At 39.7% G+C, this 16,513-nt stretch overlaps 1 protein-coding gene across 1 annotated transcript in view; it reads right to left on the reverse strand.

Moving 5' to 3' along the window:
- The window catches only part of LOC138957487 (uncharacterized), a 49,075-nt gene extending 34,688 nt beyond the window's left edge, over nt 1–14,387 (reverse strand). Inside the window, exons 1-3 of the mRNA XM_070328605.1 lie at nt 14,372–14,387; nt 12,592–12,942; nt 10,354–10,490 (exon numbers count right to left, since the gene is read on the reverse strand). Coding sequence (XP_070184706.1) covers nt 10,354–10,490; nt 12,592–12,942; nt 14,372–14,387 — 504 coding nt within the window. The remainder of the gene's footprint in view (nt 1–10,353; nt 10,491–12,591; nt 12,943–14,371) is intronic.
- Nucleotides 14,388–16,513: the final 2,126 nt, after the last annotated feature.

Genomic DNA, 16,513 nt, shown 5'->3' on the forward strand with positions numbered 1-16,513 from the left:
GTTTCAGGTCGGCAGAACGGGCGAAACCGGTTTGGCACCCATTTGGCTTACTCGATTCAGAATCGATTCCACGTTGTTTTTCTCGAACGTATTATTATACAATTAGGCTTATTGACAGAGAAGCAAATTTTAGGGAACAAATATGTAGGTTTAGATTTAACCATTTGCTCCCTATTTGAAATGTATCTACGTGATAAACTGTTTTGCGAGTGTGTTTGCATGGATGAACCTAAACTGGTATGGGTGTGAGGAAAACGGGACCGAGTTGGTGAAGTCGCGAATTGCTGACACCAAGTCTGTCACCGCTGATTGATTACATTTTGAAGGAATATGACTGGATTACGGAAAAATACACATAATCACATGTTGAGTTCTTGGATACCTTCATCGCCAATGTAGACTTACTGCAGAGCCAGGCAAAAGAGTAGACTTGCTCGCAAAATACGTGAAACTGTCGATGTTTGATAACGAAGCGAAGCCAAACCAGGTAAGGACGCTTCTTGGTCCCGCTACGCTAGTCACCAGACCAGTGTTGTTGCTTTGAGTTTGACTAACAAACTCGAAATTGTCATTTAAAACATGAGCCAAATGTGTATTGATTGTGTGATTAGTCTATGTGACAGGGCTTCTATTATCTGTGCTCCCTAGCTTCTGTCAGTTCCCACACCGACACTGCCAGAGAAACTGAAGACGCGCACCAAACACACTGCTGACAGACTCTCACAAACAGTCGTCTGCTACGATGCAAGGAAGGGTACTCGTTTTTATATTTAGTCAAGTTTTGACTAAATATTTTAACATTGAGGGGGAATCGAAACGAGGGTCGTGGTGTATGTGCGTCTGTCTGTCTGTCTGTGTGTGTGTGTGTGTGTAGAGCGATTCAGACTAAACTACTGGACCGATCTTTATGAAATTTGACATGAGAGTTCCTGGGTATGAAATCCCCGAACGTTTTTTTCATTTTTTTGATAAATGTCTTTGATGACGTCATATCCGGCTTTTCGTGAAAGTTGAGGCGGCACTGTCACGCCCTCATTTTTCAACCAAATTGGTTGAAATTTTGGTCAAGTAATCTTCGACGAAGCCCGGACTTCGGTATTGCATTTCAGCTTGGTGGCTTAAAAATTAATTAATGACTTTGGTCATTAAAAATCTGAAAATTGTAAAAAAAAATAAAAATTTATAAAACGATCCAAATTTACGTTTATTGTATTCTCCATCATTTGCTGATTCCAAAAACATATAAATATGTTATATTCGGATTAAAAACAAGCTCTGAAAATTAAATATATAAAAATTATTATCAAATTTTTTTTCTCGAAATCAATTTAAAAACACTTTCATCTTATTCCTTGTCGGTTCCTGATTCCAAAAATATATAGATATGATATGTTTGGATTAAAAACACGCTCACAAAGTTAAAACGAAGAGAGGTACAGAAAAGCGTGCTATCCTTCTCAGCGCAACGAATACCCCGCTCTTCTTGTCAATTCCACGGGCACTGCCTTTGCCACGGGCGGTGGAGTGACGATGCTACGAGTATACGGTCTTGTTGCGTTGCGTTCAGTTTCATTCTGTGAGTTCGACAGCTACTTGACTAAATATTGTATTTTCGCCTTAAGCGACTTGTTTTGTTTTGGTTCGCTAGCATCTGTGTATCTTGTAAGTTGAATGTTCGTTTTTTTCGACCTGCATTGCTTTCATAATGAAAGAAACGTTTGTTTATTGCATCCCATACATCAGATCAGTTCCGAGATTCATTTTTGCGTGCAACTGATATGGTTTTCTGAGCCGTGTAATACGATTTTGGAACGTCATACAAATGTGTCACATTGTTCGGCGCGAGGTCAAAGGTCGGGAGGAAAGTAGTTTTTTGCCCAAATCGGAATCTGCACTATCATATATTTTTTGGAGTCCATGATGTATTTATTGAGCTATAAAAATACAACATATATACCCGTACTGAAGTAACAGAGACAAAGAAGCAGCTCATGGGATATATATATATATATATCACCCATTGCACCTCGGTATAAGCAGACATAACGTATGTATGTTTTCTTGCAGAACAGTATGGGAACGTATACTGTGTGCACTGTCAGCGTATACGGTAGTATGGTTCGAAGCGATGTCTCCGATGACTGACAGTCAGTATAAAACTGTTATCGGAAACAGATAAATTACGGGGGCCCGGGTAGCTCAGGTGGTAGAGCACTGGGCTTGTGATCGAAAGGTCGCTGGTTCGAATCCGGGCACATCCCGATGTGCAGACCCAGAGACGGTATTCATCTTTCACCCCATGTGAGAGAGAGATAGAGCGAGAGAGAGAGAGAGAGAGAGAGAGAGAGAGAGAGAGAGAGAGAGAGAGAGAGAGAGAGAGAGAGAGAGAGAGACGTGTGATTAGGAATAGCCAGACATCGGACATTTTGTTTTTGAAATATGCGACTTTTTTCTTTTACTGAGAGTTTCCGTTCTTTCCGTGTGACGTCATGTCAATCTATCTATCTAAAGAGACCGTATACGTTCAGCTGGTAGTTCCAACAGGGGCGGACGAGGGGGGGTTTCTGGGGTTTCCGGAAACCTCCCCAGCCAAAAAATAAAAATATTTGTTTGTGTTTTTTTAGGTTGAGTTTCAATTTTTGGGGTATTAATCAGTGACAAAATCTGCTGCCTGAAACTGGTAATGATCATCCTCAGAATGCACCATTTTGCATCCTTTTTTTCAAAATTTTCCGGGGGGGCATGCCCCCGGACCCCCCTAGCAAGCTAGGCGCTTCGCGCCGTCGGCTCGGCGCTTCGCGCCTTCACACCCATATCTTCACAATATACTTTTGGAAACCCCCGCCCACCCATAAAATGAACTGATCCGCCCCTGTCCAATAAGGATTTCTTGCTGATACCACCAGAAAGTATACGCTGAACGTACAGAACGTATACTGTGAGCTGCTGTGTAGCGGGCCCAGGACTGTATGTTTTGTGCGGTCTGAGCGATGTGCAATGCCTCATATATATAGATATATATATAGATATATAGAGGTTACAACACGAGTGTTTTTTTTTTATATGGCTTGTATTTCAGTCAAGACCCAGCGGATGAATATCATATCAAGGGACTCACGAGCCTCTGGCGAGTGGATCTCGATTGATATTCCCGCTGGGTCTTGACTGAAATACAAGCCGTATAAAAAATCACGAGTGTTGTAACCTGTATATCCCATGACGATCTAAAAGACAAAGTGTGACGGAAACATCAAGCTTTAGTTGTCTGTTCAGATGAGGCACCTCTGCACATACCTTATTCTAAAGGCACGTCTGTTGATCTATGTCAAGTCGGTGCATAATGGTGGCTTGGTTGTCCCCGTCAGTTGAAAGCCTCTTACACGGATTTGACTGAATACCTAGTTGTTTCACACGCATCTCCTGAGATCTTGGACACCTTCATCGTCTATAGGGCCTACTGCACCGCAGAAGAGCTAGAAATACTCGCAAAATGCATTAAACAGCTTGTCCAGAGAACAATAGTAGTCGATGATGTACCGATAAGGGCGTGTGTACCGGGCACGCTGTAACTTCACATGAGCATAGTCTGAACATAGCAGTGCTGGTCGGACGGACTGGGTTTTTAAGATTGCTAGTTTGACTTTTGTTTTAGTTGAGAGCACGAGCACACACACTCAAACACATACGGCTTCTCATGTTTGTGTGTTTTTTTGTTTTTTTTTTGACCTCAGTTGCATGCAAGGCTGCTTCAACCCATCTTTTTTGCCTCTTTCGTCTTTTTTTTTTTTTTTTTTTTTTCTTCTTTCTTTCTTTCTTTTTGGGCGGTGAGCATATCCTTCTTCATTGGTCTTTTTTTTTAATGAAATTTTAATTTTGTTTTCTTTTACATTACAGGTTACATTTCCATTAAATTACTTTTTAATTCAACAACAATTTAACTAATGTTTGCGTGTATGTGCGTGTGTGTGTGTGTGTGTGTGTGTGTGTGTGTGTGTGTGTGTGTGTGTGTGTGTGTGTGTGTGTGTGTGTGTGTGTGTGTGCGTGTGTGTGTGTGTGTGTGTGTGTTGTTGTTGTTCCCATAATTCTGTTATATAATACATTGTCAGCGGGACAATACATAACAAGTTAATTAATCCAACGCTCGATAGACAAAGGCGAGAATTTACAAATTACCAATTACAGTACTAGTTTTCAGCACAGCATCATACAGCGCATATATAAATAACTTTACATTAACAGCACAATACACCACTAAACAGTTCCGCGGCCATTGCGACAGTGCGCATGCGTAGCATTTTTTCGAGTAAACAACGCGTCGTGCTAGCTTCTCAGCAACTTGAAACATGTGCGATTTGAGCGAGATTTCCATCCAGAAGGTGCGACTGTGGAGCTTTGAAGCATCGGAAACCTTGTCGTGTGTACGGAAAAAGAGTGTGGAAGGTGCACACGAGGAACTTGTAGCTAGGTAAGTTTTATTTCTTTCGTTATTTACTCTTTGCAATGATGCGATGTGTTGTTCATTCCCAAGACCGGTTTTCCGCCCTGTAACAGTGTAAGTTGTAACACTAACAGTACCTTAGTAAGTGCTCTCTCTTCAGATACGCTTAACTTTTCAGTTGATTAAAGTCAAAAACTTGAATAAGTGCCGTTGATCTGTCCACGGAATCTAACTTACTATGAAGCATAACTATATTCCGATTCGTGATGCATACATGTTGCGATAGTGTATGCTAAAGTTTTCCATTTTCAATCTGACGTGTGGGTAAGATAAGAAACAACAAACATGCATACCAAGTTGCCACTGCCAGTTTGTATAGCTGCTAAGCTTACCTCAGGCTGAGTCAGTGAGTATTTTGTAAGTTTACATACAAAATGGTGATGAGGGGAAAAAAAGAATGCCTTCCACAGGTGCGAAAAACTGTGATTTGATCTCAAGGCCTTTTTGTTTTACAGCTTTTCCTGCTTTGGAACTTGGGAGATGGGATTCCTGTCGACCGTGAAGCAGACAATGCAGAGAGGGTGCTTCTTCATCGGGAGTACAAGCAGAAGTTGTATGTGAAAGGGTGCTTTATCCTGATCCATTCATCATCACAACTGGATCGTTGAAAGGCAGGAAGATGGGCGATTCCTGTGGCCAAGCGTACGTCTTCATCACCGGCTGCCTGTGAGTGTGAGCTCGACCTCATGCATCGCCTCGTCAACGAGTTTTAAGCAGGAAAGGCTTACAGGTAGGAAACCTCTCTACTTTTTTTAAATAAATCATATTTGCACTTTACTTTTGAAAAAGAGAATGGTTCAAGTTGCAAGATGGTTGTGCGGCCTAACAACATTTTGGTTTCAGTGAACAGGGAATGTGTCAAAATCTGAAAAACCAGCATACTAGTATTAATACACACTAAAATTATGCCTGTGGCTGTCATATACATATAATTAAAAAAAAAGTGCAGTGATACTGATCGTGATACAGTTAATCAGCAATGACTGAACAGACTTTCTAAATTCAGGGATGATCAAATCATCTGACTAGAGGCCAGGGGCGAGTACAAAAAATCCGCTGTGCTAGTTAAAACCGCTTGGCAACTCGCCTGTTTGGCTAGTGAAAATTCTTGTCAAATGCAACACTTCTGGTTGTATACTCTAGTTTCAAAACGTTATATAAACAATGCAGTTATAGCAACTGTGGTTTGTACCCGGCAAGCAATTCTTTTTGGTGGACTGGACTTTCTTGAAATGACTCACCTGTCTGGCAAGTTAAGATTTTGAGATCTGGCCATCCCTGCAACTGTCTTAATTTTGCAATGCTCTTCATGCAAGTTGCACTCAAATTTGTGAGCAATTTGTTATGTACAACTTGGTAAATTGTCCTAAATGATGCTTTACTAAAGTTTAGTAAAAGTTGTTGTCTCCTTTCTCTTTCTCATATTGATTATTTTCTTTTTTTTCCCTTTTGGCAGTGTTTTGACCATGTGCAACAGGCTGCAAGTCATTTTGGAGGAGGAAGCCCCTGATTGCATCTTTGTCAAAACCAGAAAGAGACTTCTACGTGTCTCCAAGAGTCGGCCATCACAACCTCCTGTTCCCAAAGTAATTCCACAAAGTAAACAATCCTGACGACTCTAATTTCAACAATTTGTCAACTAAGCTTTGCCAGATCCAGGCATTAAGCTCTACTCTTTACACATGTAATGGGCAGAGCAACATAGTTGAACAGCTGCTTCGTTTCTGTAAGTTTTCAGCCTGAAAGGTAGTAGGGTGGGTCGCATCTAAAATATAAATGTTTGTCTTGTCAAACCTATGTAAATTTTCCTACAATTTAAGACTCCCTCTTTTTTTGTACTGGATTTTTTTTTTATCAGATTATTGTTTGGAGTTCTGAAAAGGAAGGTTCCTGTGTACACCATTATAGATATGACTTTTACTGTACTACATGTGTGTTTTTGGTACATAAATATATAAAACTAGATATCTTTCTTCCCAATATGTTCATTGCCAAGTGGATAAAGTCATCAGATTTGATCTGCTGCTAGTGATAACGTTTATCAACATAAGTAAAGTTTTTTGAGCTGACTGTATTGTGTGCATTTTGTTTGCAAGTGCTGATATGTTTGACTTTGTGCTGTAATGCTTTGTCTTGTCTCTCATTCTCCATTTCAAAGTACGAGAACTCAGATTTTGTTCTGACACACTCATTGCATCATACAAACATCAATAAAGACACACACAAAAAGTGAGCCAAACAAACATTTTTCCTCAGAACATGTTATGGTATGCACAGGGGAAATGAAATGGAGAGAAGACTGTAAACCAGTCTGTAAACCAGTAAATTGTTTAAGGTTGCTCTTGGTCACTCTGGTGACATGTACTTTATTCTACCTATATTAGCGAAACCGATAGGCTAGATCCTCAAGGTCTAATCCTCGTCTCTGTTGCATAAACAACATCTCATCTATACTATAACGTTTAGGGTCAATACTCATTGGTTGATCGCTAAAAATTCTTGTCTTTTTAGAATTGTTGACTTTTTCCTGCCATCTTCTTGTTACAAAGGGCCTAGGGTGACACTAAAAACATGAATTAATTGGAAGAGACTGGTCGTGGCTATACCAGTCCAATATGATATGTTCTGCGAGAAATAAGATTTCTGAATAAACATGGATTTTTCCTGTCAGCGTTCTTTTTCTTAGCCATGTTTGTAATCTGTAGTTTGAACACACTCACTTGTCTCTTCAGTCTATTGTTCTCCTTAGTCAGTTTAATCATTGCAATAAGATTGCGCATAACGGGTGTGCATTAAGTTGGCATCTGCTTATAAAAAAAAAACTATCAACAAATAAGCAAAAACAAGAGCACCTAATGTTTCTGTTGCGAATTGGTCTTGTTCAGGGCCAGAGTCACACTTTTCTGGCAATCAACTAGCTGCACCATTCCTCTCCCTTGATGATCCTTGGGCCTGGCACGCCTCAAACTGGAATTCCAGATCTCGCATTGCCCATTTTCTTCTGCCTAGCCGGTGCTCTGGTCGGGGTATGTCTATCAGCACTCTTGCTGTCTGAAACATTGCCAAACAGGGTTCATTCTGTCAGTATTTATGGTAGTATTACATCTTCATGCAGTGTTCTCCGCATATGTTGTCCGTTTGGGTTCAATGCCCCCAACTTCAACTTATAAAGGTGGTCATTTGGACCCACTGTAGTCATTTTCAGTGTAAAACAGAACTCCTGTGAATTCCCCGGTACACTTGTTTTTGTTCCTTTGGCGTCTATGGAGAGCTCTCCTAATGTTGATCAAATCGCACTCTAGAAACAAACCACCCACATAAAACTTAGCTTGGCTTCCCACATTCATTCTTGTTCAGATTTCAGAACCGTCACGAACAGACGAAAAGTCAATTAAATCACTCAAGCTGTAAGGCATAGACACATCATAGTGATACTAGGAACAGCATGTGTGAACAAATACATTCAACACCTTCCCATCTTCTTTACTGCGTACACACACAAAATATAACAAGAAAGTTATTTAAAAAAAAACTTACTATGTGTTGAAATCCAGGGTATCCCAAGTCTGCATCTTTAGCAGGTGAAAAAGCTTGTGCCTTCCGTCTGCTGTTGTGTCTACACGGCTGATGAGTCGAATCCACTTTAATCTCGTTGTGCTGGTTTCTTCTTGTGTGTTGGATGCGGATGCAAGCTGTTGAAAACAGACAGATCTGCATATCAGATTTAACAATTTATGGCTCTACAAAGCAATTTTTTATTGCTTTTCAATCACAGCCATGCTCTAACAACATGAAGTAAAACAAAAAACCAAGAAACGGAAACACACTGACACAGAAAGTGAGCCACATTTTTTGACCTCATGCACGGCAGATTCAAACAAGTATTTCATGCAGTGCCGGTGTGCAGTTTTTGTAACGTTCAAAACTGTATTAATGCAGGTCTAGCTAAACGGTTTTGTAATCATGCTATGGAATTTGCAGAAAAAAACAATAAATCGCATGAATGTCAGGCAATAAAATAAGTTGATCAAGAACTGTTACAGTGTTGCGCTTACCTGAACGGTGGTTGGCATGAACACCAGTGTCACCACAGACTCGTGTAGAACCTGGTGAATTTTGCAAAGTTTAGCTTTCCATTTTGAAGACGGTAGCTTCCGTTGTCACAATCGATCATCGGGCAGTGACATGCCATTCAGTTAAAATCGATAATCGCTGAATTTACATCGACAAAACAACAAAATAAACACAAGTGTCTGACTCGTCAGTCGCAGGACATACGCAAAGCTGTGTTGCAGACGATTTGTTTCCTCGAAAAAATGACACAGCCAATGAGAGGCGTCTGTGCGGTCACGTGATTTTCCTTCTTTGTTCCATGTAAACGTCGGAACTGTTTAGTGGTGTATTATACTACTAGTTATCTATATTCTTATACACAGTTCAATTTTACTAGAAATTTCGAAGTCGAGCTTGGTTCTGAAATAAGATCTTCATGTTAGTTTTTGGATTTCCGTACTTAAACTGGCTTATGCACATTTTCGATATCAATATAAGGTGATTAATTATGAAGGTTTTCTCTCTGGGGATATCACGTGTGAAATACCCAAAAAGAGCCTCTTCGCAGCTTAACTTTATATTTTTGCCTGTACATTTAAATATGTACCCTTGACATTCCTGCCATATGGGTTGCACTGCTCTACACTGCCAAAAAAAGTGTTCGATGAAGTCGGTTTCGTTACAATACTGACAAAGATTTGTTTGACGAATTCCCATCTTATGTAGCAAAATATTGGTGGGATATATATTGTTGATCACAAGAGAGAAATAGAACAGCGAATAGAAGGAAACATAACAGATTACGTCCCCTTAATATGACGCGATGGACGACAGACGTCATGAAATCTATGACGCTACGATGATAGTCTCGGCAAGTCGAGACTAAAACTCAGCTATAACACTGAACGACTTTCGCGCAAGTTCTCAAAAGCGTGGTTACCCCTTGCACATCCGGTCCATAGGTACATGTGCATTTTGGAATGTCAAGGACGACAGAAAGTAGAGCCAGCTATGATGTATTTCGTGCACCCTTATTTATCCTCTATTTTATGTGTTATAAGAGTGCAATGGTTACATCATAGATGTAACAAGAGAACAATGGAAATACAAGAAATATACCTAGAGTACATTTACAGAGACAAAGAAGGGAGGTCATGGGATATATAATTATATATATACATGTAAGGTCGAAATTAGACAACCCTTCCCAGTTCATTCTTTGACTGCATTTGATGGAAATCTCATTTTCTTCTTCGTTCCTTTTAAATAAGAAGCAAACAAGGCTTCTGTTTGAGCAGATCATTTGTCATTAAATTCTACGTTGGTAAATTGTTGCATCAGGCACTGTCCTTACCGTAAAAACACCGTCTAAGATATTGCTATAGACGTCTACATGAAATAAGACCATTTCTTAGCTTGGACACATACCAAAAATCAAAACCCTGAGTGCTTGTTTTTTGGGATGAATAAATGTTGTACGGACACTATTGACTTAATTTGTTATTAAATTAATTCATGACCATATTCGTAATCCGCACCTAAAGTTATTAGTTGATTTTTGGTATGTGTTCAAGTGGAGGAATGTTTTAATCTCATGAACAAAGCCTGGTGAGTTCCAAGATGGGGAGCCGAAGTGTTAATTTACACGGGAATGATCATGCCTTGAAGAACGTTTTTCACAAGAGTCTTCACTCCCTTAAAATGAAACGGGTAACGTTATCCGTTTGTGTTTGAATACTTTGAATCCATACTTCATGGTAAAGTGGCGCTTTAGACACGCACTGTTTGCTGTTTCTAATTACCTCTTCAACTTGTTCCTGATACCAAGTGCAAGTGAACTGTCGTTTGAAGGAATACGCATTTTCAAAGCGACAGCTGCCTGTGACTGTTCCACTGACTCTGTCTTCCTCGACAGCACATCTGGACAGCTTCGCTGGATCTACACACAAGGAAAGACATGCATCTTGTCTTAACGTGCCCCCTCTGTGTGTGTGTGTGTGTGTGTGTGCGTGTGGTAGTGTGTGTGTGTGTGTGTGTGTGTGTGTGTGTGTGTGTGGTAGTGTTTTTTGTGTGTGTGTGTGTGTGTGTTTGTCTGTGTCTGTGCGCCTGTCAAAAGGTGGTCCGATTCTTGAAACTGTCACTGTTTTGAATCACCATTAGAATGGTAATACCTATGTTTGCTGTCTATATGTCAACAGCAACACAATCTGAACGAGAAACAAGTCGCGTAAGGCGAAATTACTACATTTAGTCAAGCTGTGGAACTCACAGAATGAACCTGAACGCACTGCATTTTTTCACAATGACCGTAGTCTGCCGCTTGTGCAAAACGGAGTGAAACTGACGAGCCTGTTCAGCGCGGTAGTGGTTTCGCTGTGCTGCATAGCACGCTTTTCTGTACCTCTCTTCGTTTGAACTTTCTGAGCGTGTTTTTAATCCAAACATATCATGTCTATATGTTTTTGGAATCAGGAACCGACAAGGAATAAGATGTTTTTAAATCGATTTCGGAAATTTGGTTTTGATAATAATTTTTATATTTTTAATTTTCAGACCTTGTTTTTAATCCGAATATAACATATTTATATGTTTTTGGAATCAGAAAATAATGAACAATAAGATGAACGTAAATTTGGATCGTTTTATAAAAAGATTATTTTAATTACAATTTTCAGATTTTAAATCACCAAAGTCATTAATTAATTTTTAAGCCACCAAGCTGAAATGCAAAACCGAAGTCCGGGCTTCGTCGAAGATTGCTTGGCCAAAATTTCAACCAATTTGATTGAAAAATGAGGGTGTGACAGTGCCGCCTCAACTTTCACGAAAAGCCGGATATGACGTCATCAAAGACATTTATCAAAAAAATGAAAAAAACGTCTGGGGATATCATACCCAGGAACCCTCATGTCAAATTTCATAAAGATCGGTCCAGTAGTTTACTCTCAATCGCTCTACACACACAGACAGACAGACACACACACACACACACACACACACACACACACACACACACACGCACGCACATACACCACGACCCTCGTCTCGATTCCCCCCTCTACGTTAAAACATTTAGTCAAAACTTGACTAAATGTAAAAAGAAACAAATCGCGTAAGGCGAAAATACAATATTTAGTCAAGTAGCTGTCGAACTCACAGAATGAAACTGAACGCAATGCCATTTTTCAGCAAGACCGTACACTCGTAGCATCGTCAGTCCACCGCTCATGGCAAAGGCAGTGAAATTGACAAGAAGAGCGGGGTAGTAGTTGCGCTAAGAAGGATAGCACGCTTTTCTGTACCTCTCTTTGTTTTAACTTTCTGAGCGTGTTTTTAATCCAAACATATCATATCTATATGTTTTTGGAATCAGGAATAAGATGAAAGTGTTTTTAAATTGATTTGGACAATTTAATTTTGATAATAATTTTTATATATTTAATTTTCAGAGCTTGTTTTTAATCCGAATATAACATATTTATATGTTTTTGGAATCAGAAAATGATGGAAAATAAGATGAACGTAAATTTGGATCGTTTTATAAATTTTTATTTTTTTTTACAATTTTCAGATTTTTAATGACCAAAGTCATTAATTAATTTTTAAGCCACCAAGCTGAAATGCAATACCGAAGTTAGGGCTTCGTCGAAGATTACTTGACCAAAATTTCAACCAATTTGGTTGAAAAATGAGGGCGTGACAGTGCCGCCTCAACTTTCACGAAAAGCCGGATATGACGTCATCAAAGACATTTATCAAAAAAATGAAAAAAACGTCTGGGGATATCATACCCAGGAACCCTCATGTCAAATTTCATAAAGATCGGTCCAGTAGTTTACTCTCAATCGCTCTACACACACACACACACACACACACACACACACGCACACACACACACACGCACACACACATACACCACGACCCTCGTTTCGATTCCCCCTCGATGTTAAAATATTTAGTCAAAACTTGACTAAATATAAAAAGGAAGGAAAGAAGGAAGAAGTATCAAACAAAAGAAAGGCAGATGAAGAAAGTCTTACTTATGACGTTGACCTCGCATGCCTTAGACCTCTTGGACTCTTGAAACTGACTAAAACAAGTAATTTTCGCTGCTATGTCCACCTCACGGTCATGCTGCTGGTAGAACAGCGTGCTGTGTGATGGTGACCTCTCAACAGCAAAGTGGTCAGGCTGGTGGACAGTGCAGTTAGAGATTGGATAACACGTCGCCACTGCCTTTGGTATATTCTCATTATTCCTTTTGAATGTCCACACGATGATGTCCCTTTCGTTGAAACCTTTGCACTTTATTGTGTTGTTGGCGTTCTCTCGAATGTCAATGAAGCTTGCGTTACAGTTTTCTATTTCCACGTTTCCAGCGTCTTGACCGTCTGAAAAAAGAACAGCGACAAAACCCAAGGTAAAAGGCAATTGATATAGAGACACATGATATGACTTCAATGACATTTGGTCGAGACTCAAAACGAAGAGGGAGACAAAAAGTACACACAGCTCGAGGTTGTGTACCATGTCTCAAAATAGGCATATCTGTTCTGATCGAGTGAGTTTGAAATATTTGCTGAACTGTCCCTACCTTCACAAGCAGTAATCGAAAGACAGTAGCATAACAAGGCAGCACAAATGACGTTTTCCATAACTTCAAAGTGAAACCAAGGGAAACCGATCTATACAAAGAAACACCACACTATAACAGTCGTTGACACACAACTGTCTTGGTTCACTTTGAGATCAAAACATCGACAAGTGAGTCACACAGCAAAACGTTACAAGTACACTTTTTCTCCTGCTCTGAGCAAACTGTAAGTTTACGAGATACGACAAGGCCCTAACAGGATGCGATGATATACTTCCTGATTCAAAATTATGCTCTGCATTTTAATGAATAGGCCGGTGTAACACGACATTTTTACTCCACGAAAAATTTACTCCGGAGTAAAATTTCGTACGAAATTCTTACTCCGAGTACACCTTTCGTACGAGAAAAGAACTCCCCAAGGCACGAAAAAAATGACTCCATCCACGACATTTTTACTCCCCATTTGTTTTACTTCCAGTAAAAAATCTCGTACGCAAAAATGGGATGCGGGCGAAGGGATAATGCCAATATGTGATCTCGCGCACACGAATGTCGCGCTACCCTCCCTCCACCCCTTACACCACCAAGACTGACAGGGGACAAGGGAGTACACATTTCGTACATCTGGCATGGAAAGTTAAATTGCTCGTGTTAGGGTGAAGTAATTTATTCGTTATTTATTCGTCAGGGGAGTAAAATTTGTGTACGAAATGTTTACTCGGAACTCACCTGTCTTGGGGAGTAATTTTCTCGTGCAATGGGTGAGTGCTTTTTTAGTAAAGGGAGTAACTTTTTCGTACGAAATGTTTACTCCGGAGAAAAAATCTCGTGCGAGTTATTTTCTCGTGTTACACCGGGTACACTCTCCAGGCGTCATACATTGTTTGTAGTCGTTTTGAAACTTCTATAACGACATAGCTTGGCTTCTTTTCAGCTTGCACGGTTGCTTTTTAAACGAAAGGAAAAAGGTAAACTTAACGTACGTATACAGTCCGTCATTGTGGGGCTATAGCCGGCTGTACGCGTTATTCATACTCACAAACCAAGACTGACGTGCGTGTTTGGGGAGTGGAGAAAAGAGGAAGGACGTACGGAACGAGATGGTGTGTGTGTGTGTGTGAGTGTGCGCGTGAGGCGTGTTTGTGGGTGTGTGTGCGTGTGTGTGTGTGTGTGTGTGTGTGTGTGTGTGTGTGTTTGTGTTATAACTAACAATTATGTCTTACAAGGCATTGCCGGCATTTTGTTGATCAGTATTTTGATGCTTGAGTGCAGCTGAATACTGCTTCCTCTACCTTATGATATGTTAAGTCAAACTGTGTTTGCGTTCTCAATCTTTCTTTGACAGATAATCTCTCCCTCTTTTCATTCATGTGTTTGAAAAAAGAAGATAGTAAACGATTAACTTCATACACTTTTGGTCGTTACATCAGCTTTGGAGACTCCGCTGCGGGAAACCGATCAGGAATTAGGAAAGTTATTGCATGAGTATTCTGTGCAGACATGCACCATTACGCACACATGCACACATACACACACATACACACACTCATACACACACACACACACACACACACACACACACACACACACACACACACACAACACTCACTCACATACACACACACGCACACACATACACACACACACACACACACACACACACACACACTCTACCCCGTTCCCTACGCCCCTCCTCTCCTTCCCACCACTTTCCAAACACGTACACCAGTCTTGTATCGTTAGCATGAAGAAAGTGTCAGTAAGGTCAGCTCTCGCCTACATATTGCTGTACACTGTACACACGCTTTTTACCAGTGCACTTTCTTGAGGAAAAATCATGCGAGTTAAAAAGCATGCAAACAAGTTTTAAAATAACCACAAAGACTGCCTCACGTCAGTAGAGTGTTTAATGCCACACCCGCCTTTTTATATTTAGTCAAGTTTTGACTAAATAATTTAACGTAGAGGGGGGAATCGAGACGAGGGTCGTGGTGTATGTGTGTGTGTGTGTGTGTGTGTGTGTGTGTGTCTGTCTGTGTGTGCGTGCGTGTAGAGCGATTCAGACCAAACTACTGGACCGATCTTTATGAAATTTGACATGAAAGTTCCTGGGTATGATATCCCCATACGTTTTTTTCATTTTTTTGATAAATGTCTTTGATGACGTCATATCCGGCTTTTCGTGAAAGTTGAGGCGGCACTGTCACGCCCTCATTTTTCAACCAAATTGGTTCAAATTTTGGTCAAGTAATCTTCGACGAAGCCCTGACTTCGGTATTGCATTTCAGCTTGGTGGCTTAAAAATTAATTAATGACTTTGGTCATTAAAAATCGGAAAATTGTAAAAAAAAATAAACATTTATAAAACGATCCCAATTTACGTTTATCTTATTCTCCATCATTTGCTGATTCCAAAAACATATAAATATGTTATATTCGGATTAAAAACAAGCTCTGAAAATTAAATATATAAAAATTATTATCAAAATTAAATTGTCCAAATCAATTTAAAAACACTTTAATCTTATTCCTTGTCGGTTCCTGATTCCAAAAACATATAGATATGATATGTTTGGATTAAAAACACGCTCAGAAAGTTAAAACAAAGAGAGGTACAGAAAAGCGTGCTATTCTTCTTAGCGCAACTACTACCCCGCTCTTCTTGTCAATTTCACTGCCTTTGCCATGAGCGGTGGACTGACGATGCTACGAGTATACGGTCTTGCTGAAAAATGGCAGCTACTTGACTAAATATTGTATTTTCGCCTTACGCGACTTGTTATATTTAGTCAAGTTTTGACTAAATATTTTAACATCGAGGGGGAATCGAAACGAGGGTCGTGGTGTATGTGCGTGTGTGTGTGTGTGTGTGTGTCTGTGTGTGTGTGTGTGTGTGTAGAGCGATTCAGACTAAACTACTGGACCGATCTTTATGAAATTTGACATGAGAGTTCCTGGGTATGAAATCCCCGAAAGTTTTTTTCATTTTTTTGATAAATGTCTTTGATGACGTCATATCCGGCTTTTCGTGAAAGTTGAGGCGGCACTGTCATGCCCTCATTTTTCAACCAAAATGGTTGAAATTTTGGTCAAGTAATCTTCGACGAAGCCCGGACTTCGGTATTGCATTTCAGCTTGGTGGCTTAAAAATTAATTAATGACTTTGGTCATTAAAAATCGGAAAATTGTAAAAAAAAATAAAAATTTATAAAACGATCCAAATTTACATTTATCTTATTCTCCATCATTTGCTGATTCCAAAAACATATAAATATGTTATATTCGGATTAAAAACAAGCTCTGAAAATTAAATATATAAAAATTATTATCAAAATTAAATTGTCGAAATCAATTTAAAAACACTT

This window comes from Littorina saxatilis, unplaced genomic scaffold, assembly GCF_037325665.1.
Source record: "Littorina saxatilis isolate snail1 unplaced genomic scaffold, US_GU_Lsax_2.0 scaffold_263, whole genome shotgun sequence".
Taxonomy (NCBI): Eukaryota; Metazoa; Mollusca; class Gastropoda; order Littorinimorpha; family Littorinidae; genus Littorina; species Littorina saxatilis.